The following is a 25485-nucleotide window of genomic DNA, read 5'->3' on the forward strand; positions in this document are numbered from 1 at the left end:
TAAAAATAAAAATTACCCAGCCAGATTCAAAGGAAAATTTGTCCAGCAAATTGCTATAAGCATGATATTGGCCAAACTACAAATTCTTTCCCCTTTACCAAAGAAAATGCAATGATACACTAGAAGGTCTTATAATATCAAGTAAAGGGTGCACGTCTGCTGCAATCATTGATGAAAGTGGTCTAAACTCAATGATTTGCTTCTAGCTATCAAAAACAGCATAAATATTTTATAAATGGAACTGAAAGAAAATTACATCACGACCTACATTTGGAAAAATTGCCAAATTCTGAGATGCTAAGGCAGAGTTAAGTGCCATGCCAGCTATTGACTGATTCATTTTCCAGTATAAGAGCACAAAGTGCTAAGAGAGCGCCAGAATAACGCATTATCTCAGGGATTTATCAGACACAAACCTGGCCTTGGCAACAAAAAGATGTTAAGAAACCAATAAATCTATAAATATTTGTACATGCGCTAACCTTACAGATACTTCCGGCCTGGTACTAGGGATTAACCCCTTAATTACCAAACTGCATCCTCCATTCCAGGCATCTTCTGAACACCCGTAGGTCTTCACTGGACCATCAACTTGATCCGGCTGCTGATCAACAAATAAAGGTTGAATTTCCTGAGTGCTTAGATTCAGCCAATTTCCAGTGGTCTCCACCTGCAGAAAATGACAGTGATAATTAATACAGATTGTTAACAGAAATTTTTCAGCAAAATAAGCACTTAATTCCAATTTATATTGGCTAAACTTAAAACATAAACGTGTTAAATCATTAAGCTGTTTTCTTGTAATCTCAGCCAATGTGTTCATTTTCCAGATCATTTTCAATCATACCCACAGCAGAGCATAAGGAATACCTTCACTGCAAAAGCAAACAAGCCAGCATTTATTTGGAGTCTTTCAAAACCTCAAGCCAGTCCCAAGGTGCTTTATGGCCAATTAAGGTTAGAAAGTATAAACACAGTTGTAATGTAAGAAAAGCAGCAACCTTGGAAGAGAAATTTTCAAGTTCTCAGAAGTTGAGGCAATACTGAATGAGTCAACTACTAGTCTAACTATGACTGAATAACCTCCCAGTATAAAAAGATCTCGTAGTACTGAGTTGACATTGGGACAACTCACATTAACTAGGTATTTCTCAGAAATAAACATAGACTTGAATAAGAGAGATGGGTTACATGTCCAGCTAGTGATAACTGTTGAAGATAATCGGCCAGAGCTCCAGGAAAGCCCATCCCCACTACACCCCAACCCATGCTCTTTCCCGAAAGTGTGTGTCACATATTATAACATTCGCTTGAAGGAATGGAGAGTGCCTTATCTTAACATTTCATCTGACTGCTGTATAGGAGTCCTAGCCTAGACTCCTGTGCTTCCCGAGTCAGCATGGTGTCCACAACCTTCTAAGTCAGGGGGATAAGTTCTATCACTGAGTAACTACTTGCACATGAAAGTGCTGCGACACACTCTTGTGTTTGGATTAAAACAGGTAAAAACAAGTAAAATTCAAGTCACCAAGCATCAAACGTATGAAGACAGTCTTAAATATGCATTTTAAAAAAAATTTTGCTGCTTTTAAATAGCACACAGATACTCGAAAATAGTATTTATAATACTGTATAAAGAGGTATTTTCAAATGTTTGCTGTCTAGACAATCTAGACCCCTTGCATTTTGTGTAGAAGGAAAATAAGTCTGAGGAGGACATCATCTCCCTTGTACCTCAACAATCAAAATACTCATTTCAGAATGATATGATATTCATTGAATTCTGATCAATGTTCAGCACCAAAATAACAAACAGGATCATCTCTAATCTTCTGGTCCTTGGCCTTGGACCCTCATCTGCAACTAACTTCTAAACATCCTAACCAGCAGGCTTCAGTTGGTTAGAATGTCATCTAACCTCCCCAGCTTCACCTCTCACCTTCCAGCTATCCTCATTCCCCTTCCTCCTTTCGTCTGGCATCTTCCCCCTTCCTTTTCAGTCTCGAAGAAGGGTCACTGCCTGAAACGTCAACTGTTAATTCATTTCCATAGATGCTGCCTGACCTGCTGAGTTCCTCCGGTATTTTATGTGTTTTGCTTAAAATTTCACCCTGATCCTCGACAATGATGCTCCCCAGAGTTGCGTGCTCAATCCTTTGTTCTACTCACTCTTTAAGTTTGCCAATACACCACATCTGCTGGATTAACAACAATAATGCAACTGAATCAAGAAAGGAATGGCAAACCTTGTAGCATGGTGAAAGAACAACACCCTAGCCCTTAACATCAGCAACACGGATGGGGTGGGATGGGTAAACACCTCATCAACAGAGCTGCTAATGAAGATTGTCAACTGCTTCAAGTTCCATATCACCAGCATCTTCATCTGGCTCCTTCACACTGAAATAGTCATCAAAAAAGTATATCAGCATTCTGTATATGTTTTCTTGGGCCTGAGAATATTTGGTTGTCCACAAGAATTCTCGCAAACTGCTACAGACGCACTGTAGAACGTATCCTGAAAAGTTGCCTCTCAGCCCAGTGTAGCAACTGCACTGCCTCGACCACTAGAACTATCAAGAAATAAACGCACACACGAGGATATCTGCAGATGCTGGAAATTCAAGCAACACACACAAAATGCTGGTAGAATGCAGCAGGCCAGACAGCATCCACAGGAAGAAGCACAGTCAACGTTTCGGGCCGAGGTCCGGATGAAGGGTCTCGGCCCAAAACGTTGACTGTGCTTCTTCCTGTGGATGCTGTCTGGCCTGCTGCGTTCCACCAGCATTTTGTGTGTGTTGCTTGAGTGGTAAACGCAGCCCAGTCCATCACAATCTGGTCACTTCCTTCCATCCAGTCCTTCTTTGCGATGTGCTGGTTTAGGAAGGGATCAGTACTGTCAAGGAGCCATATCCTTTCATTTTCTATCTTCTACGTTCTAGGAGATTGAAAGCCTGGACGTCCAGACAAGAACAGCTTTTTCCCCACTGCCATCAGACTTCTGACCCCCATCTTCACATGTTGCTGCCAACTTCTCAGATTCTTAATTCCTTCTCTTCCAGTTATTCCATTATTGTCACTCCAGCATTTCTTTTTGCACTACAATATTACCATCTTGCTGTTTTGTGCTTGTCATTGCATTTATTGTTAATATTTATTACTACCATGGTCACTGTTTACTCTGAGAGTTTAAACCAATCTAATCTAATTTGTGCAAGTGTCCAATAAAGATATAAAAATATCAGAGTGCAAGAAAAGAGTACAGATTTATTATCACATCAAAGGATCTGGTTCGTTAGATTGATCCCTTGTTAAGTTATCCGAATTCAAACATGAGATAATGTCTTTGAAGTCACTCCACATTATATGCAGCAATACAATAAGGGGATCTTGGATAATTACATTGGTAAGTCAACGTACTAATTTATGCTTAGCCTGCAGGTTGCAGAGATCTCAGCTTGCTCTGAAATTTGGTATTTTGCACATTCAACAAAACTTTCTTAAATTTAGAAGTATTCCCCAAGGAAGAAATACTGCATGGAATATTTATAAAAGAAATATTTAACAACTGCTATTATTTCTGTGACTTGCCACTTGGGTATCCTTCCCTCATTCTGAGTCGGGGTGCCAAAAGTTTTCTTCTTATCGTCAATATTTAAACTTAATCTAGATGGTACTGTCTCTATTGAAACATTTAATGGCAATTTATATAACCCTTTTAACATCACAGGTTGAGATCTGATACATGAAAACTGAAAAGAATGCTGCTCGTTTGCACTTATTGGATATTCATTTAGCAATAATCATTCTTGAGCCATTCTAGTCAGAGTAATGATGGGAGGAGAAAAATTATAATGAGCAGAATTATTTTCACATGAGGCAATAAAATATTCAGGTAAGTAGAAGAATAACTCTGATGCCCCATATAGTCCTAAATAAAACAAGGGTGTAATCCCGATCATCAAACAGATAGTTATGATTGAGGAGTACTTACAACCGACTATCAATGGATCCCTAGTGTGTTAGATCCCCATTAGGTTAAATAGTGTTTGCAGATGGCCTTTAATGTTAATTTGAAAGTAATCTTAAGAAAATAAATTCTTAAATAAATGAAAGAGGCATCTAATGCCTATGGTGCATGTGACGTGCATTGTTAGAACATTAAAACTATGCCTTACGCAGATAAAACTAACCTATTTTAGTTTGGCGCAAAAGTACAGCATCTGTTCTCAAACCAAACACATGTCTCTGCTGCATCTAAAGTTGTAGGATGAGAAAAACTATCCTTAACATCAAGATAGCGGTCTGTCAATTATAGGTCAGAAGGGGGTCAAGAAAAACACCTTTCAGTAACTTAACCCATATCAGAGTTTAACAAGCATAGGCATGATTTTCAGAGACTAACTATTATGTCTCTGCTGTGAGACATGCTGTGGAGAACTCTACTGTGGAGACACTGAAAACAGTTCATAATCGGTTATCTCCAGATGTTTCATACATGACCTTTCACTATTATGAGGTCATGAACAAAGCTGGACACTAAAGATTACAAATGAACATATAAATTAGAAACATAGGCCACCTGGCCCCTCAACCCTGCTCTGTCACTTAGTCAATTCCTCCAATTGCAAGCATATTCTTGTCTACCCCAGTATCCTTTCACCCTTTGCTTATTAAGTATTTATCCATATCAAAAAATACTCAAAGATTTCCATTGAACTTTAAAGAACTTTCAAACTCTCGGGATTCTCAGGAAAAGAATAATTTACCTTAATTGGGTGAACCATTTATCTTAAGAAAGGGCGATCCCAAGTGTTGGGTTCTACCCAAGAGGAAGCATTTACCTTCTCAAGACCCCTCATGTTTCAAACAAGTTCCTCTCACTCTTCTAAACTCCAGCACCTACGAGCTAACCCTACCCAATGTTCTCTCAGAATTACATGCCTTTTGCAGGTAGATCTTCAAGACTAATACAGAGTTTCCACCGTCCTCATCCACCCCTCCCCTCCCGCCGTAGATGCTGTTCAACCCAGTAAGTTCCTCCTGCAGAACGTTCTCCAGATTCCAGTCTGCAGTCCTTTATGTCTCCCTTATTGTTAACTTTACTAAACAATTGTAGTACCTACATACAGCCCTTTGGTGATTTATACACTGGGTCACCAGATCCCTCTGCACCTCACAACATTAATGATTCTACCACGTAAAGCTCCATCCGCAGTTCCTTTAAAAATTAAATATCCTGCGGCAACTTGCAGCAGGCTCAGGACAAAGTATGGACAGACAAGTTGCTGATAACACGATGCACTAGAGTCAGATAATGATCTTCTCTGCATCAGTCTCATAATAGCACCAACAACAACATCTCCCACCATCAACATATTGGAGAGAGCTGGTGTTATCACTGAGACAGTAGTAGAAACAGCCAAATGAACATAAAAACTTGGATTGTAAGCATTTAAAGGAGACATCCTTCCTAATCATCTCAAACTGACAGGACTCAAGCTAGGAATATATCAATTAGACTATTCTTAATTAATCAGGATGAGTGAAGCACAACACATTGACGATGGTCACTACCAAGAGCAATCTACTTAGAAGTCTCTTCACCCATTATCCACTTTCACATTCAGGTGCGGCAGAGGTAACAATTCATAATACATGAGCAGCACTTCATAGATGATAGAGCTCAAAAAGCAGAAGACCAAGCAAGAGATTTTATCACCATGGCTCAGATGAACACATTCAGGAAAAATAGTGAGAGCAGGTGAATTGGAACTGAGATTAATAATCTCACTGTGACGATACTGAAAACTGTACACACAGTGTGAGAGAGTGAAATCTATACCATTAAGTGGTTCATTCAAATCCTACCTCTCCATTCCTGTAAATATTCTTCCCGAAGCCCTGACAAAATGATGTGACAAGGGGTAGTGTGCAGATGCTGTGAGTGGGCAAGTACTCAATTAACAAACTCCAGAACCTAGAGAGGCAACAGATACCAAATTAAAAAACATGATCAATTCAGTTGATCTATGACAACTTACATATTAATATCATAAATGCCCAAGGTGTTTCCCAGACCGTAAAAATCCAATGCCTATCAATTAAGTTTTTAAGATGTTTCATAAATGAGAGAGTGTGGTTGATATTTGATAGGAAAACCACCAATCCTATCGATTTCTCCCTCTTCCTAAACCCAGTAAGTGGCTTACTTCCAGCATGTCTACTCTGCCTTACCCACTATTGAATCCGAGCTACCTATCATAAAGTTGCAAGTGATGTTGAGAAGTAAATACCATTTGTGTAGATGTGCAGGTTTTAAAAGAACTTATCATCTATAAATATAGTAATATTAGTCATAGATTCTGTAATTCAAAACTTACTTCAGTTGGTTTTGATGGAAGCATTCCTTATCCAGAGTCTCGTAAACCCATCCAGGAGCAAATATAGCCCCTGAGAAATTGTACTTCCGAATCAGCTCAAAGGACTGGAATAGAATACAAATTATCTTAAAAATACTTTGTTAAAAATATCAGATAAGAAACACTGAGAATTAGAAGCTTTCAATGGAAGTTCCGAATATTCTTTTCAAAGTCAAATAAATTATCCTTAGCACTAGATATCCTCAAAGCAAAATTAAGCCAGGGTTTGTACAACTTGAAACAAAAGCAATACATACAATGAATACTTGAATAAAAATGCCAGGACATCCAATCGAATAACAATATATTTTAAATGTTACATAATCACAATCATGTTTCAATCTTAGTGGCACCCTTCATCAGTCACTTCCAGTTTCTGTTCGGTCTTACTCAAACAGCACTGAACTAGAACGCCTAGAGGTTTCTTAGGGACTATCACTTACCCAAACATCTATCCCTGCCTAACATCTACTTATCTCAAAGCCATGCAACATTGTACCCATCCATTACAATGATCTACAATACCTGTAGACCACACTCCCCAATCTTCTGGCTCCAATCCCTCCCCATTTCCAATTTCTCCTTGCAACCACAAAGACCAAAGGCCAGTCTCTCTCCAGACTGAACCTCTTATCAAATGACCACACCAGTCCCTACACCTGCCCAAAGTGGGCACAGGTCCAGCTCCTCAAAGGCAAAGAGAGAGAGCAGGACCGGTCTGCACACATCTTCCTAGAGAAGTGTACAATACCCAGAGTGATGAGAGCTATTGTGCCAGTTACAACTGGTACTTGATCAGGCAGCCCACCTTTGCAAATTCATCACAAATATAGACCCAAAGTTTAGTTAATATTAATTATGGTATACTCCCTAAAAGAATCTTTGCCCAACGGGTAACTCTGAAATATCTCTGAACATTAGCAAGTGATATGCAAGATAACGGTTTGAAACTATACATGATTATACAGCCACTATCAGACTGCAGTGGCTCACACACAGGATGTTAATCAGTTCCCTTTTTGTTTCAAGATAAGAGATGAAATTAGGTGAAACAAGTACCAGCAACATCCGTGCTTTGGCATTCATTTTCATACAACCTGAATACACGAAGAGGCAGGCAGAGCCTCTATTCATTGCTGCATCGTGACAACAGCTGAATATTTATGCAACTTTTAAGTCGACACAAATCATCTCAACTACTAATTTGCTTCAACAAGACATTATCAAAAAGACATTTATCAACCATAGTAGTTAATTGCATCTTTTCACATTCATAATGAAAATGTTTTATTGTCTCCTGGTTTGATACTTGGCTCAATTATACTCAGTATATACCCTGCAACACCCCCATCTCCACAATAAGCTCTGAAAGTCTAATTACAACCATAAGCCTTTACATTTTCCTCATTGAAGACAAGTTAAAGGTCCTCTTTGAACAAGCTTTTGATTATCCCATTGTTTTCTAGTACCCAATTTACTGTAATGGATCTTGGGATGTTTTGCTGAGTAAAAAGTATTATAAACGGTAGTTAGACGTGAAAGTGACTGGCAAAATGTTTTCTCCTTATGACTGATCTTGCTCCCCAAATCTGATCTTTATGGTCAAATAAATTTAATGTAAAATAAGTTTTATGTAAAGTCATGAAACTATATCAAAAGTTATATTCAATGCAGAAAAGAATTATATCCTTCCAAACTTTCCATCATGCAATATTTATACAAAGTGATGGAAATAGTCAACATGTCAGGCAGCAGCAAGAAAACCTGAGTTAATGTTTCTGGTCCTGGTGAAGGATCTCTGACCTGAAATGTTAACTATGATGGTTTTGCCACAAATGCAGCCTGATCTGAGTGCTTCCTGCGATTTGTTTTTATTTCAGATTTCCAACATCTACAATACTTTTGATTTATAAGGTAATAATTTGGCAGTGCATAAAATCTACCTCCAACTAATTCTTTCTCAATGTGGCTTAGGACATATAAACCTATTTACAAGAACAACTTATTCCGGAAAAGTTCACCTGCCAGAATTCAGCCCCACAAACCTCCAGTTGATTTTGTTTATACTTTGGCATCACATACACAATACTTTACATATTGTACATCACAGAATCGTTTTCGTTTCATAATCCTGCTTAAACTCTTAAATCTTCTTCTGCCAGTCTCTCAACTTTCAATAATCTCCCTCAAAAAAAAACTTTGCTTCAACCTCTGAACATGAAAAATGTCAGCAGTGCTCAGTGACAGCTTCTTACATTCATTAAAGGCACATACGCAGGATCATCTGTGGATTTTGGATTGAAAAAGGCACAGATTTCTGTCTGTCTCATTACAGTGGCACAACAGCAGAGGGCAGCAAAAAACTAACATCAATATTCTCAAAACAAAAGGGACCTCCAGCATTTTATTTACTTGGGCACAAAAGGTAAGTAAGGACCTATGATTGGAAAACTTATCAATTCCATGATGACCCCAAATTAAGTTTGTATATTCTATACAATTGTTAAAATCAGAGGCCACATCACCACCTTCTTGATTAAAGTCCCTTTTAGATAGTCTAACAGAACTTCAATAAAACACAGTCCAAAGATCAATGCCAAGACTTTTGCAATAAATTGTCAATTACTTAACAACAATAAAATTAAATTATTGTTAATGCAATACGATAATCCCACAGAAGGAAGTGGATTCAGCCCAGTACATCATGAGCAAAGCCCTCTCAAACATTGAGCACATCTGCACAAAATGTTTTTGTAGGAAATCAGTGTCCATTATCAGAGACCCCACTATCCTGGCTGTGCTCTCTTCTTGCTGCTGCAATCAGGTAGAAAGTGCAAGTGCCTCAGGACTCACACCACTAGGTTCAGGAACAGTTACTACCCTCAACAATCAGGCCCTTGAATAAAAGGAGATAACTACATTCATTTCCCCATCATTGAAATGTTCCTACAACCAATTAACTCACTTTAAAGACTCTTTATCTCATTATCTAATGTTCTTGTTACTTATTGTTATTTATTTATATTTGCATTTGTATAGTTTGCTGCCTTCTGCACTCTAGTCAATTTTTCATTGATCCTATTATGGTTAATATTTTATAAATTTGCTGAGTATGCCGATAGGAAAACCAATCCCAGGGTTGTATATGGTGACATATGTGTACTTTGATGATAACATTTACTTTGAAATTTTAATATAAATTACAGATAGCCACAAAAAAACAAAAAGACCAAGGTTCATATCATTAAGTCATACAGAATGTCAAGTTGAAATAAGCATCTTTGAATATAAAAATACTATAAGACCACTGGCACATTTTTTTCTGATGTGTGTAGCAAATCATACAAATCAGATATTTGTATGTCTAGTTTGCAAATTCATTCAAATATAAGGACATTTTTTCAAATACTGTTAAAAATAGGGACATGGCTGGGTGAAAGTTAAATAAGACGTTGGAATAGAACTCTAAAATAAGCATTACCCGATTGGTTTTAAACCCTCCTCCTATAACATCTCCTCGGCCAAACACGTCAACTCCAACATAGACGTCAGCTTGACGACCCTCCACCAGTGCCGTCATTCGCTCAAGATGCTGCTCCGTCCAGTTATAGTTCAGGAAAATACCATCACAGGAATCAAAGAAAACTCTAAACAAGAAATAAAATGTCTGGAGCACCAAAAGTACAATCGTGCAAAGTCCAATCAGTTTTTGAAACACAATCCCCTTTGAAACAACCCACACCGTACTACTCTACAAGATTAATGTGATAAAACCATTCTTTTTTTCAAACTACCATTCTTCTAGTCTTTTTTTTAATTTTCTGCTCAACCTTAACAGTAATCTGGTTTTGCTATTAAGAACTGTGCCTCATCTATCTAAATTGTTAATACTCATATTGTTTCTTCAATGCAGCTGAAGGAATATAGTGTAGATTTCACAGCAGTGACTGTATAATTCTGCTCAATCTCTTAGAGATTCTGAAGATCACAGCTATTAACACAGGGGTATTGTGACAGACTCTCTGCCTCAATTATTGTACTTATGCCCTAGGTACTATAAATTATTTCCGCAAGCAATCACCTCTTACAAAGGTCCAGAAGCTGAACAAAAATATTGCTCTTTGTCGGAGCCACGTATACGTTCTCTACCTGCTTTGCATTCTGTGTTGCACGTTTCTTATAGTAACTAGCCACATGAGTGGGGGATTGGTAAAAATGAAGGGAATAGGTTATGTATTCTTGCTTATTTTGTGGAATTACTAGATTGGGATCAACAGAGGTCGTATCTTTTGCTGACCGCTGAGATAACACTTAATAATGCTTAACTGTGCGTTTGCTAATTGTTAATAAAGGGCTCGACTTTTGGAGCAATTATTTGAGCTGTGGAAGCGCCACACAGGGATAAAAGTTCGGACAGTCGCAGGCAAGCAGCAATTGTTCTGTTTTGATTTTCAATTTGTTTTACCGCTACACTCCTAAACCGCTGCTGTCAAAAGGCTTATTTTGTTAAACGCTCAGGACAGAAAACAGTCATTTGCTGTATGAGTTGAGTGCACTGCGTAGTACAATACAGAGTAGGCAAAAGAAACCAAACAGGCCTGGAGCCATTCCCAAGGTCTGCAGTAGAAAGATTAGGGGTTTGAACCGATTTTTGGTCTGCATGGCTGTTAAGTTGAGTGCATGCATGGGGAATTTATAATCAATGCTTTGGGAAGGCTTGCTGGATGAGATCAGGCTGCTAGAGAAAAGGTATAGGTAGTAAAAGCTGTTACTGTTGAGTTGCTTAAGACCATAAGACATAGGAGCAGAATTAAGCCAGTTAGTCCCTCGGATCTGCTCCACCATTCCATCATGGTTAATATATTATTCCTCTTGTCCCCATTCCCCTGCCTTCTCCCCTTAACCTTTGATGCCCTGATTAATCAAGGACCTGTCAATCTCTGCTTTAAATATATCCATTGAATTGGCCTCTACAGCCGTCTGTGGCAATGCATTCCACAGATTCACCACCCTGTGGCTAAAGAAATTCCTCCTCATCTCTGTTCTAAATGAACGTCCATCTATTCTGAGTCTGTGCCCTCTGGTCTTTAGACTCTCCCACGATAGGAAACATCCTCTCCATATCCACTATCTAGTTCAAATGGGAAAGCCAGATAAATAATATATTTAGAGAACCTACCTTAACCTGTCTAGAGAGGTCCCCTTCATGGCATACTGATTTAGACTCCATAGATGTTTTCAAAATCTATTTCTGTGCAAGTAGCTTATTAAATTCACTGGACAAATAAAAATCCCAGCAGGTACATCTAGATATAGGCTGCAAATCAATGGATGCCATTGTGAGGTATTCCATGCTTCACTCTTTCAATGCAGGGGGATTTCCCAGAACACACAACTCAGACTTTGCAGAGGTTTTGCTTGGTTTACCCCACCAAAACTGAATCAGCATACAAAATCTTGGATAACACAACCAAAAATCTTATTTTATCAAGCCCTAATTCACTGTACTTGCTGGAATTTAGAAGAATGAGGGGGGAAATGTCATTGAAACCTACTGAATATTGAAAGGCCTAGACACAGTGGATGTGGAGAGAATGTTTCCTGTAGTGGGGGGAGTCTAGGACCAGAGGGTACAACCTCAGAATAGAGGGGCGTCCCTTGAGAACGGAGACAAGGAGGAATTTCTTTAACTGGGGGCCGTGAATCTGTGGAATTCGTTGCCACTGACAACTGTGGAGGCCAAGTCATTGAGTGTATTTAAGGTGGAGGTTGATGGATTCTTGAAAGTCAGGGCATGAAAGGTTATGGAGAGAAGGGAGGAGAATGGGGTTGAGAGGGAAATGGGTCAGTCGTGATCAAATGGCGGAGCAGACTTGATGGGCTGAATGGCCTAACTCTGCTCCGATGCCTCATGATCTGATATTTTGTACAATGCCCTGTGCAGATCATGATGCATTTTGATCCAGGCCAAAATCAAAATTGATTTCTGCAAGTAGGGATAGGTCGGACAGAATTTAGAACTATTGGAACACTTGTACAAGATAATGATCAAATACTATTCCAGTAGCAAGTTAACTATTATACAGATGATTCCCACTTACTTGTTTTGCTCATTCAGCTCGTTCTGCCACTGAAGAACACCAGTCTCCAGCACACTATCGTACCAGATAACCAGGCTCCAAGGAACAGCTTGCTGCATCCTGGTGCGTAAATGACGAAGAAACTTGGGCGTATTCTTTACTGCAGTGGGCTGAAATATGTAGGAAAAAAAATCATATTAGACATGCATGGTAATCTCTTAGTTGACTTCATTGGTTTCTTAAGGATACTAAATATTTTGGAATTGAAAGTGTGCAACTTTGTACCTTAAATTCACTAGGACCTCCCTTGCTGCACAATTATATCTGCCTGAACCAAGAATGGATTTCAAGACTTCCTATTACATTTTTGAACTTCAAGTATACTTCTGGGTATTTAAAAGTAGTGAAAGCTTTGAGAAGGGAAAATAATGTAATTGATGCATCACAAGGGCCATCAGATTTGTTTCTTGTTATTCAAGTTTATGCACCCACTGTGTACTGCAGACTTGTCTCATTCCAAACAGGCAATGAGATAAGCAAGGCAGAGGAGCTCTCAGCATGGAACGTTGTTTCTCCATTAACAGCTCTGCTGTAGAACATTGACTGCCGTATCGCATAGCACAGCATTATTTTTAAATTAACCTTTTGGATTCTCTCGTCAAAATGACCAAAGAGCTGATTATCGACCACAGGAGGAAGAAACCAGAGATACATGAGCCAGCCCTCATTAGAAGACTAGAGGTGCAGAGGGCCAGTATCTTTAAATACCTCGGTGTTTTCATATTAGAGGATCTGTCCTGGGACCAGCATGTGTCCTTAGAAAGAAATCACGCCAATGCCTCTACTTAATTAGAAGTTTGGGCTGATTAAATATGTCATCTAAAACTTTGACAAACTTCCTTATATATGCACTGTGGAGAGTAACCTGACTGGTTGCATCATGGCCTGGTACGAAAACATCAAAGCCTAAGATTGGAAAAGCCTTCAAAAAGTGGTGGATACTCCACAGGCAAGGCCCTCGCCACCAAGCACATCTACGAGTTGTGCTGCCATAAGAAAGCAGCATGCACCATCAAGAGTGACCACCGTCCAGACCACGCTCTCTTCTCGCTGCTGCCATTGGGAAGGAGGTACAGGAGCCTCAGGTGCCACACCACCAGGTTCAGGAAAAGTTATTACCGTACAATCATCAGGCTCCTGAACCAGCATGGATAGCTTCACTCACCTCAAGTCTGAACTGATTCCACAACCGACTGACTCACTTTCAAGGACTCTACAACTCATGCTCTCAGTACTATTTTTTTTATATATATATTTGCAGTCTTTTTTCTTTTGTACAATGGTTATTTGTCAGTCTTTGTGTGTAGATTTTCATTGATTTTACTGTATTTCTTTGTTTTACTGTGAATGCCTGCAAGAAAATGAGTCCCAAGGTAGCATATGGCGACATATACATACTCTGATAATAAAATTACTTTGAACTTTGTAATGACCAGGTAGCTTTTTAAAATAAAAGTACAGATCATTGTCACCATGATGTGCCACGTCGTATGACATGGGTGATCATGGTCTATGACTATAATTGTTCTTGGCAATTTTTTTTCTACAGAATAGTTTGACATTGCCTTCTTCTGGGCAGTGTCTTTAGAAGACAGGTGACCCCAGCCATTATCAATACTCTTCAGAGGTTGTCTGCCTAACGTCAGTGGCCGCATAACCAGGACTTGTGATACGTGACAGCTGCTGGTACGACCGTCCACCACCTGCTCCTATGGCTTCACGTGACCTTGATCAGTGGGGGAGGGACGCTAAGCAGGTACTGCACCTTGCCCAAAGATGACCTACACGCAGGCGGAGGGAATGAGCACCGTGCATGCACCTCCTTTGGCAACTCCACCCCGCCACCCTCGCCATTCAAGTGGGACTCCTATTAAACAAGGACGCCAAGACTTTCAAAATAAATGACACCTCTGGTAAATAACACAAGCTGAGCTAACAGTGGCACAGTTATTAAAACAAAATTCCAGTTATTAAAATGTAATTGGGTCTGCTGTATCCCTATGTGTAAAATTTCTACTCAGACCTGTTATGACTGTCAGTGTGATTGGAGACTATTTGATATCCATTTAATCAGTATTTTTATTTTATTGGACTGCATTATAATAATACCAGTCACTGCTCAGTAAGGGAAAGAATGGCAATCATGAACTCTGGGACACGCAATTCATTCTAACAGAAATTGCTAATGCTGTAGAACTCAATTTGGGTCATGATTGCCTGCAGACTATTAATTTGGGGAGATCAAAGATCGAGATGCAAAGATTCCAAATAAGGAAGCAACTAGAGCCACACAAGCCACTGCAGATGCTGGGATCTGGAACAATAAACAATCTGCTGGGGGAGAAAACCCATCGGGTCAGGAATCTGAAGCAACAAACAAATCTGCTGGTGGAACTCAGTGGGTCAACTAGGAAACAATTACTTATTTTTCTCTTTCAGTGACACACACAAAGAACTAACGGACAACATAAAACAGGATGAGTTTTCAAAGCACAAGTAAAAATATTCATTAACATCAAACAGATATGCAGTGCTAGAATCCAATCCTGAAATGCCAGCATTGAAAACAGCTCAAGAAACAGAAAGAATGGATCAAAAGGTCACTCCATCATTCAAAAGGTCAGGAATGAACTGAACTAAATCCATTTGCCTGCTATATTCAGGTTCAGTGCACTAAAGGTCTTTTCTAAAAATTCTAATTCTTATTCACCAAGGATTTTGATAGGTAAAAAGTCGATTAAAATTGTACAGCAAGTTCAAGTTTGAGACCACTAGACTGTACACAACTTCACAGCAAACTTGGGCACAATTCAAAAGGCATAGTAATTAATCGCCCATCCATTGTTTCATGTCTAAATAAACACAGTAAAGTATTTGGGTTATTTTGTACTTTCTTTCACTATCAAAACTTTCAATCTTTTAGATTGCAGAGTAACTAATTTAATGCAAGAAATGCAGCAGCTAGCTCACACAACCAGCATTGAGATACATGACCAAATAATCTATTTTAAATTACTTAGACACGTATCTCACTAACTGGGAGATAAATTATAGCAGCACAGTCGGACAGCAATTTTTCTTCAAAACTCTCCCTCTCCAGGAGTTCCATATCTCAGCTGAAAGATCAGCCTACCAATAGCTCAACATTGCATGCCAGCAAGGATCATGTGTTCTTGTTACTGAAGTGGGAATTTAATCCCTAACTTTTAGACTCAGTGCTGACAGTGAAAACTACTGAGCCAAACCTTATAACAAGTCACTGTGCTTAGTAGAAACAAAGGAATACATTTATATTGTACCTTTCATGTCCTCTACAGAGTGTTACAGAGCAACTTACAAACATGGAGGTATTGTTGAGATGCAGCTAATATTCTCAGTGTCACAAACATGGCAACCAATTTGCACAAAACATCCTTCCATGTAGTGACGATGTAGTCTGTAATGCTGGTTGAGAGATAAAAACTTGCAATGGCATGGGGCATGAATATTTTATACCTCTTTCAATTAGGGTTAGATTTTTTTTAACGTACAATGAAAAATGTAACATCTTAACCAAAAGACGACACATCCAAGAGTGCTGCACTCCTTCAGATCTCCACTAGAGTGACAGTCTGAGTTTTTAAGTTCTAGTCTCCAGAGTGGAACTTAAACAAATAGCCTGCTGACTTAAAACACAAGTTCTACCAATTGAGCTACAGCTGACATGTACAATAAGCACCATGCTGCAAGGCATGCCAATGGTCCTTCACCAAAATAAAAGAGAAAACAGCTTCTGTTCTTTTGACACAACAGAGACTGCAGATGCTTTTGATTTGTGCCTCCTTCACCAATTCCTGGACTGTAGCCTTCACGACTAACATTCGCACTTCGCTCTATCCCCAAGCTGCATCACGCACAGCACCGGCACCCCCTCGGGCTGCGAGCCCGGCCCACTGTTCACGCTGCTGACGCATGACTGCACTGCTAGATCCAGCTCAAACAGAATCACCAAATTCGCCGATGACACAGCAGTGGCTGGCTCCATCGACAACGACCAGGAGACGGCACACAGAGAGGAGGAAGAGCGGCAGGTTAAATGGTGCGAGCACAACAATTTGAGTCTCAACAAGGTCTAGATCAAAGAGGGGATATTGGAAGGTGCAAACTAACCACTCTTCACTACACATAAACAACTCCTCCGTGGAGAGCGTTCGGAGCACAAAGTTCCTGGGAGTGCTCATAATGGACAATCGCATTGGTCCCTCAACACCACCTCTTTAGACAAGAAAGCACAGCAGTGTCTCCTCTTCCTGAGGAGACAGAGGTGAGTGAGGCTCCGCCACCCCTCCCCACATTCTCACTAATTTTTACAGCAGAACCATTGAGCGTGCCTCGACCAGGGCACTGCAAGGGAATTGCAAGGCACTTGACTACAAGTGTCAATAATCCCTTCCATCCGTCCAATAATCTACCATCAGGCAGGAGGTACCCCAGCATGAGGACAAGGACTGTTAAGGTGGGAAACAGCTCCTCTCCCCAGGCCATAAGACTACTGAACTCTCTGCCAGCACCCAGGTCTCACCATGTACGAAGCGCCAGAAGTGTTATACTGGTTACCTTTTAAACTTTATTATTTGTTAAAGTATTTGTGGTAATATTACCTTAAGTGTTGTGCGTGAGTTATATGTACTGTTTTGTGCACCTTGGTCCAGAGGAACGTTACTTCATTTGGTGGTACACATGCATACCGTTGAATGGCAGCAAGCTTGAACTTGATCCAGTCACATTGTAATACAATTAGCTTAAAGGAGGGCAGGACATACCTGATTACCATCTTGGTTTACAGGCAAGGCGGAAGATACTGGCAGAATTAGTTTAAATAATAATTACAGCTGTAAAAGAAATGATATCCTATAAGGATTATAGGCGGAAGGAGAGAGAGCAGCGCGCCACGTGTGCGCAGCCCTCTGGTGAAAAATGATATCGTATCCGTTAAATAGGAGCCGTGGACAATTCTGATTTGATGGAGACAGACGTGAAAGGACAGAGGAACACCTGGAGAAATTTCTGAAACGCCAGTTTGCTGCTGTTGTTACTGAGCGGTTGGGAATCTTCCGGAGGGAAGGCCTCAAAATCCCCAGCTTTGCCTGCTGTTGGCGACCGAGATTGAAGTTGAATCGTTCGGACAGAGATGGTGCTCAGTACTCGGTGTCGGAGAGCTGATCGGAGGCTCGAAGTTTTCGGATGACTCAGAGACGGATTGTGGTCGGGCATGGCAGAGGGAGTTTTCTTCCTTCTCCCATCTGCGTGAGATGTGGGACATTTGAGAGACTTTGAACTTTTTACTGTGCTCATGGACTTCTTCATCAAGTTATGGTATTGTTGCACTGTTGTAACTATATGTTATCATTATGCAGTTTTGTTAGTTTTTTTAGTCTTGGTCTGTCCTGTGTTTTGTGATATCACACCGGAGGAGATATTGTATCATTTCTTAATGCATGTATTACTAAATGACAGTAAAAGAGGACTGCGTGTCTTCATAATCTAAAAAAAAAGTGATATTTGGCTTGTCGTAAAGAACAGAACAAAAGGAGTAATCACACATTATTAGGAGCATACTACAGATCTGCAAACACTCTGAGCAAGAGACCAAGATTCTGCTGATAAGGACAAGTGCACTCTCCACTGATGCTGCCAATATTAATGAGTATTTCCTGTTTTGATTCAGGTACAAGCATCTACAGTTCTTTGCTTTTTAATTGCAAATTAAAAGCAAATTGAAGTAGAAACTTTCATTTAGAAAGGCACAGATTTATCATGGACAGTCATCATTAATTTATAGAGGGGTGGACTCATCGGCCTAACTAGAATGAACTTTTTGGGGTAACAAGGAGGATCAATGACGTCATTGTGGTTGCTGCAATCCACATGAATTTTGGTAAGGCATTTGACATCAAACTCCAAGGAAAGACTGGACAGAATGGGATTTATTTTTACAGGAAGAGAGAAAGCCAAAGGGAGCTGTAATTGGTGAATAAAATTATGCAGGGCCAGGATAGAGAAAATAGAGAAGGACCAAGTTCCCTTGGCTGATGGTCACAAGCCACGATGCAAAGATGTAAAATCGTTAAGGATGAGAGGATAGAATAGTTCATCTTTTCCCAGCCAGAGCATTGTGTTGATCTGGGACACACTACCCAATAGAGCAGCAGACCCAAAGACCCTCATCATATTAAACAAGTAGCTTTATGTGCATTCCTGCAAGGCTTTCAATCTAGTGATGAAAAGTGAGATAACAGTGAGTAGCTCCTTTGCAAATGGCGCAGGCACAACAGGCCAAATGGCCTCCTATAACGTGTCAAAGGTTACGGGGAGAAGGCAGGAGAATGGGGTTGCGAAGGGTAATAAATCAGCCATGACAGAATGACAGGGCAGTCTCGATGGCCCGAGTGGCTTAATTCTGCTCCTATGTCATATGGCCTTATGACACACTTTCTATGATTCCATAACATCCCTCCATCCAGCCCACAAAATAAAGCACAATGCTTAAACCAAGAGCAAACGAAACAACAGAATCCAACAGCTGCAACAACAGCCGGGTCTAGCATTTCAACCAGCAGTTTGATTTCTTTTAAAATATACCTCCCGTCACTATTTCAAATCACACAGTATTTTGAGAACTAATCTACAGACTATAAATAAAAGTACCAATTCCTCCCAAACTAATGGCATCATAAACATCCCCTTCCATAAAACTGACTGCCTTTTAAAAATCTGCTCTGCAGTGCAAAGCTTTCAATTGACAACCATGAGCAACAACGAGACTAAAATCCAGAGAGCGACTCAAAATATCCTGGAAGAAATTCAGCTGACTACTGCAGGCAGGAACAAGACAGGAACAAAGCATCGTACCCTTCTGCACAAAATAGACTCTTGAGTGAACACCAGCTCAAGTTGAAATACAAACATCCTATTTGTTGACAGAAGCCAGATATTTATAGTTAAATCGTTAACTAGAATATTTATGCATCGTGTTTTTTTTTAAACCCTATCATTTGGCATCTGCACATAATTCCTTGGCTATAAAGCTTTGAGGCAGCTTGCTCTCAATCTGCCTGGAAATCTGTGCTACTACCGGAAGGCGCAGCATAGCAGCCAAAAAATAAACTCCATCTCCCTCACTGCAGGAAACCTTTACTCTGCTTCAAGGGCCAGACTTCCTAAGCTTCAACTCCTCACAAATCAAACAGCCTCTCTCTTATTCAGTTCCCAAAGCCATTCATTGTTAGTTCCTTATTTACCTTCTATCATCTTGTCTCTTACTACCTCCCTAATGCTTTGTAATTCCCTTCAACTCCATATACATTAAGCCAAAGCCTACATTCCTGGCCTCATAAGCACCTTCCTCCCTCCATTGTCCCAGTGTCAGCCATCTTGATTTCACACTCCGAATTCCCCTCGAGTAACCTCTTATTTCTTTTCTTTCTTTAGAACTTCTCAAAATTGTGTTGTGACTGACCAAGCTATTGCTCACCCTGACTAAAAATTAGCTTTTGTCTTCTTGTATCTCTATGTACGAACCTGGGAGGGATTTCTACTTCTGATAGTCTGCACAGCTGCATATTACGATGGCAGCTACCGTAAGCTAACAAAGTTAAAACGTGCACCCATTATCACCACCCTCTACCTGCATCATCTTCCACACAACCCTGCACAAACCTTCCACATCATTTATCTGATGCCTGGCACTAAATGAACAGAAAATGCCATCAATTAAATACTAGTTAAGAGCAAAGTCGTCATCTTTGGTCAACAGCCACTGACTGCATCCCTTTCCTTGGTGCCTAGCTTAAAGTGGCACCAGCCCATTTGCAACCTTGGTACAAAATAAATCACTTTACTCACACTCAAGTGATTTTCAATGTTAATCAGCCATCCGTCAAACTGAAAGTACTGTGCAATCATCACAAGCTTCTCCACCAATGCACAGAAAGACTCCTCATTTTCCAAGAATGCCTCACAGATTGCAGCCCCATCTTTCCACTCTGTGATGAAAGTTCCTGTAACCAAAACACAAGGATCAAAACACTTTGCCTTTCAAAATAGTAACAATTTTCCCTGTTTAGTCACAGGGCAAAGACATTTAAAGTTGTACTAATCCGCATACCTAGCTAAAATGTAGATGCCCTATTATTTCTGCAATAGTACAATAATGCTTTTTTTTCTCAAGTTAGAAATCAAAATGGCTATGTAACGTTTTTAGGGATGCAGCTTCAATAGGTAAATTACCACAATCTTTCTATCGAGCTTCTATTTCCGTAATTAAAAAAGATAAGGATCCTACTGAAATGTGCATCTTATAGGCCTATATCTTTGCTGAATGTGCATTCTAAGATTTTTTCTAAAATATTGGCAACGAGATCGGAGAATGTATTACCCCAAATTATTTCTGCTGATCAATCTGGATTTATTAAAAATCGTTACTCTTTTTTTAATATTAGGAGATTAATGAATATCATTTATACGCCTTCACCCAAAATTCCAGAATGCGTCGTTTCATCGGATGCTGAAAAAGCTTTTGATAGAGTTGAATGGGCATATTTATTTAATACCCTTGAGAAATTCAATTTTAGTCCGATATTCATTTCCTGGATTAAACTGATATATTTTACCCCTTCGGCCTCAGTATTTACTAACAACCAAATATCCCCCTTCTTTCATTTATTTTGCGGTACTAGGCAGGGTTGCCCTCTTAGTCCATTACTATTTGATATTGCTTTGGAACCGTTAGCTATTGCCATTCGTGACTCCCCTAATATATTTGGTATTACTCGTGGAAATGAGACTCATAAATTATCACTATATGCAGATGATCTACTATTATATATTTCTAACCCAGGAAAATCTATTCCGGCAGTATTAACTTTGCTTGCTCAGTTTAGTAGCTTTTCTGGTTATAAACTGAACCTAAGTAAGAGCGAACTCTTTCCATTAAATATGCAGGTTCCTATTTATAGAAATTCTCCATTTAGATTGATTACTGATTATTTTACTTATTTGGGAGTTAAAATTACTAAGAGACATAAGGATCTATTCAATTTCAACCTTTTACCATTAATTAATCAGGTTAAACAACTGATTACCAAATGGTCCCCTTTGTCTCTATCATTGATTGGCCGTATTAATGCTATTAAAATGATTATTTTACCCAAATTTTTATATTTATTTCAAGTGATACCGATTTTTATTCCTAAATCTTTTTTTGATATTATTGACTCTAAAATTTCTTCTTATATATGGCAAAATAGAAATCCCAGATTAAGTAAAAAAAACTTACAGAAATCTAAGAAAGAAGGTGGTTTGGCATTGCCTGTCCTAAGATTTTATTACTGGGCAATTAATATCTGATACTTAATATTTTGGACACAAGATTGGAATATAACTCCAAGCCCACATTGGGTAAACCTTGAAGGCCATTCTGTACAAGGGTTTTCTTTAGCCTCCATTTTAGGAACTTCATTGCCCTTTGCACTATCTAAACTGAATAAACAAATCTTCAACCCTATAGTTAAACATACATTGCGAATATGGTTTCAATTTCGTAAATTTTTTGGCCTGAATAAATTTATGTTATCAAGTCTTATTAGGTCTAATTTTTTTTTCCAACCTTCGGTAATGGACCAAGCCTTTTTGATATGGAAAACGAAAGGCATAATATGTTTTCGTGATTTATTTTTGGATAACTGCTTTATGTCTTTTGAGCAGTTATCTGAGAAATTTGATTTGCCTAGATTCCACTTTTTTAGATACTTACAAATAAGAAATTTTTTAAATATTACGTTGCCTACCTTTCCGACTTCCAATCCTTCTGGCACTCTTGATAAAATTTTAGGCTTTAATCCTTTGCAGAAGGGATTAATAGCAATAATTTATGATATAATTATGAAATTACAGCCAGATATATCTGATAAAATTAAAAATGAATGGGAAAGGGAACTTCAGCTTTCCCTACCTACAGAGAAATGGGAAAAAATTTTTCAATTAGTTAGTACTTCTTGTATATGTGCTAAACATACCTTAATACAAATTAAAGTAGTACACAGAGCTCATATGTCCAAAGATAAACTAGCTCGTTCTTATTCCCATATAAACCCTACTTGTGATAGATGTCACTCTGAAGTGGCTTCTTTAACTCATATGTTTTGGTCCTGTCCACTTTTGAAAAATATTGGAAAGACATTTTTGATATTATTTCAACAATTCTATGCTTTGATTTAAAACCCCATCCTATTACGGCAATCTTTGGATTGCCAATGGTAGAACATAGATCTTTGTCTTCTTCAGCCTGTCGAATGATAGCTTTTGTTACTTTAATGGCGAGAAGATCTATTTTGTTGAACTGGAAGGAAACTAATCCTCCAACTACATTCCAATGGTTTTCTCAAACCATATTAAGTTTAAATCTGGAAAAAATTAGAAGTGATATTTTTGACCCTTCGGTTAAATTTGAAGAAACTTGGAAACCTTTTATGCAACATTTTCATATGATGTAATCTGACCTTTCCGAATCTTTTTTCTAAACTTGAATTATATGAGGAGAGGAGCAGAGTTAATGACATTGTTGAACATGTTCGATATAAGCTGTTGGTCTAGCCCTGTTTTGTTTTTTTTTCCTTGGGGTTTTTTTTTCTTTTTTTTCTTTTGGGGTTTTTTTTTGTTTATATATATATTTTCTTTTTATTTCTTTTTTAATGTTTAATCTCATTATGAGTTTGGAAGTCTTTTATATCTGTGTTACTTAAAATTCATTTTATATATGTTGATGAACATTTTTCCAATCTCTGTACCAACTTTGTTATTGAGTTTGTAATTTTGAAAATTAATAAAAAGATTTTTGAAAAAAAAGAAAGAAAGAAATCAAAATGAGTACCGTACAAGAGATCTAAAGAAGATAACTAGAACCACTCAGCGATATTTACAGTCAGTTGGGAAAGAAATTAAAACTTCCAACCCAATGTTTGCATTGAAAATGGTTCAGAGATTGCACTCCAGTCCATGAAGACAGCAATTAAAATAAGCTAAAAGTCAAAGGGAAAAAAAATTCCCTCTGAACCATGCCAGCCATAATTCAGTAGTAGTTGGACCAATTTTAGATCAACTAGTAACACTCTAGCTTCTAATCTCAAAAATCTAAGCTAATGTTACACTCAGCTCTCAGGGACTGCTTCCCAATTTAGAGGAATTGCCTTATTGTTCTTCCTTTGACAGAAACGACACCACAAAAATATTTTGAAGAATCGGGAAGTTTCTCCTGGTATCCTGTGGTTATTATTTATCCACCAATCAACTAAAATAAGAAATGGCTTTCTATGGGAGCCCATTGTTCTCAACTTTACATTTTGAATGGATTATACTTGTACTAAATACAGCTCAATAAGATGTCATTTAATTGCAAGTCCTTTGTGTCCAAGCTGTCCAAGTTGCATGCCATCTTGGACAATTTCTCCCATCCACTACATAATATTCTGGTTGGGCACAGGAGTACATTCAGCCAGAGACTCATTCCACCGAGATGCAACACAGAGCGTCATAGGAAGTCATTCCTGCCTGTGGCCATCAAACTTTACAACTCCTCCCTTGGAGGGTCAGACACCCTGAGCCAATAGGCTGGTCCTGGACTTATTTCATGATTTACTGGCATAATTTACATATTACTATTTAACTATTTATCATTTTATTACTATTTAATTATTTATGGTGCAACTGTAATGAAAACCAATTCCCCCAGGATCAGTAAAGTATGACTATGACTACTATGACTATTGTCTTCACATTGAGAAACGTGTTCTTTTATGGCTAAGTGATGCACGGCTGCATTTTAGTTGCGAAATCCATCAATATTTACCTAGAACAGCAACACCGTGTTTATGTGCAGCATTGGTCCAGCAGACCGGTGGGATTGTCACCATTTGGTGACTGAAGTATACGAAGATGTCTATATACACCCAATGGTAAAAGGTGAAAGGATTCTCATCAGACGTGCCTTGTATATACCTGAAAATAAAGCAATGCATTAGCACCAAAACTGTCAGGAGTTTAAAGAGAAAATTTGAGATGGATATGATGCTGCATCTAAACATATAACTGCATTGTTTGATAACATGGAGCTGCAATATATGACAAATAACACTATTGCTACCTTGGATTAAAATGGAAGTAGAATTGTTTTTCTTTTCAAAGTAAGTGGCAGCAGCACAATGGGAGGGCACATGTGATCAGCAAATCTGCAGAAGACACCAAGATTGGGGGTGTGGTGGACAATGAGGGAGGCTGTCAAAGCTGGCAGTGTGATCTCAATCAGCTGGGGAAATGGGCTGAAAAATAGCAGGTGGATTTTAATTCATGTAAGTGTGAGATGTTGCACTTTGGAAGGACGAAACAAGGTAAAACATACAGTGTCTTATGGTAAGGCTTCGAACAAGGAAACTTGGGAATATAGATTCCTAATACCTTGAAAGTGGTATGACAGGCAGAGAGGTTCATAAAGAGCTTTTGGCACATTTGGGCTTCTTAAGTCAAGGCACTGAGTACAGGAGTTAGGATGTTATGTATAAGTTGTATAAGACATTGGTGAAGCCAAATTTGGAGTATTGTGTGCAATTCTGGTCACCTACCTAGAGAAAAGATACAAGATTGAAAGAGTAAATTTACAAGGTGTTGCTGGGACTTAAGCACCTGAGTTATCGGGAAAGGATGAACAGGTTAGGACGTTATCCCCTGGAGTGTAGGAGAATGGAGGAAGATCTTACAGAGGTATACAAGATTATGAGGGGCATAGACAGGGTGAATGCATGCAGGCTTTTGTCTCCAGAACTAGAGGTCACAGGTTCAGGATGAAGGGTAAAACTTTTTAAAGGGAATCTGAGGGGAACTTCCTCAGA

General features: G+C 39.0%; 1 protein-coding gene across 1 annotated transcript in view; it reads right to left on the reverse strand.

The window, feature by feature from the left end:
* engase (endo-beta-N-acetylglucosaminidase) overlaps window positions 1–25485 on the reverse strand; it is a 74815-nt gene that overhangs the window by 37168 nt on the left and 12162 nt on the right. The window contains exons 4-10 of the mRNA XM_063074404.1: window positions 24450–24598; window positions 20450–20604; window positions 12527–12675; window positions 9907–10072; window positions 6387–6490; window positions 5875–5983; window positions 483–670 (exon numbers count right to left, since the gene is read on the reverse strand). Coding sequence (XP_062930474.1) covers window positions 483–670; window positions 5875–5983; window positions 6387–6490; window positions 9907–10072; window positions 12527–12675; window positions 20450–20604; window positions 24450–24598 — 1020 coding nt within the window. The remainder of the gene's footprint in view (window positions 1–482; window positions 671–5874; window positions 5984–6386; window positions 6491–9906; window positions 10073–12526; window positions 12676–20449; window positions 20605–24449; window positions 24599–25485) is intronic.

This window comes from Mobula hypostoma, chromosome 22 (assembly GCF_963921235.1).
Source record: "Mobula hypostoma chromosome 22, sMobHyp1.1, whole genome shotgun sequence".
Classification (NCBI taxonomy): domain Eukaryota; kingdom Metazoa; phylum Chordata; class Chondrichthyes; order Myliobatiformes; family Myliobatidae; genus Mobula; species Mobula hypostoma.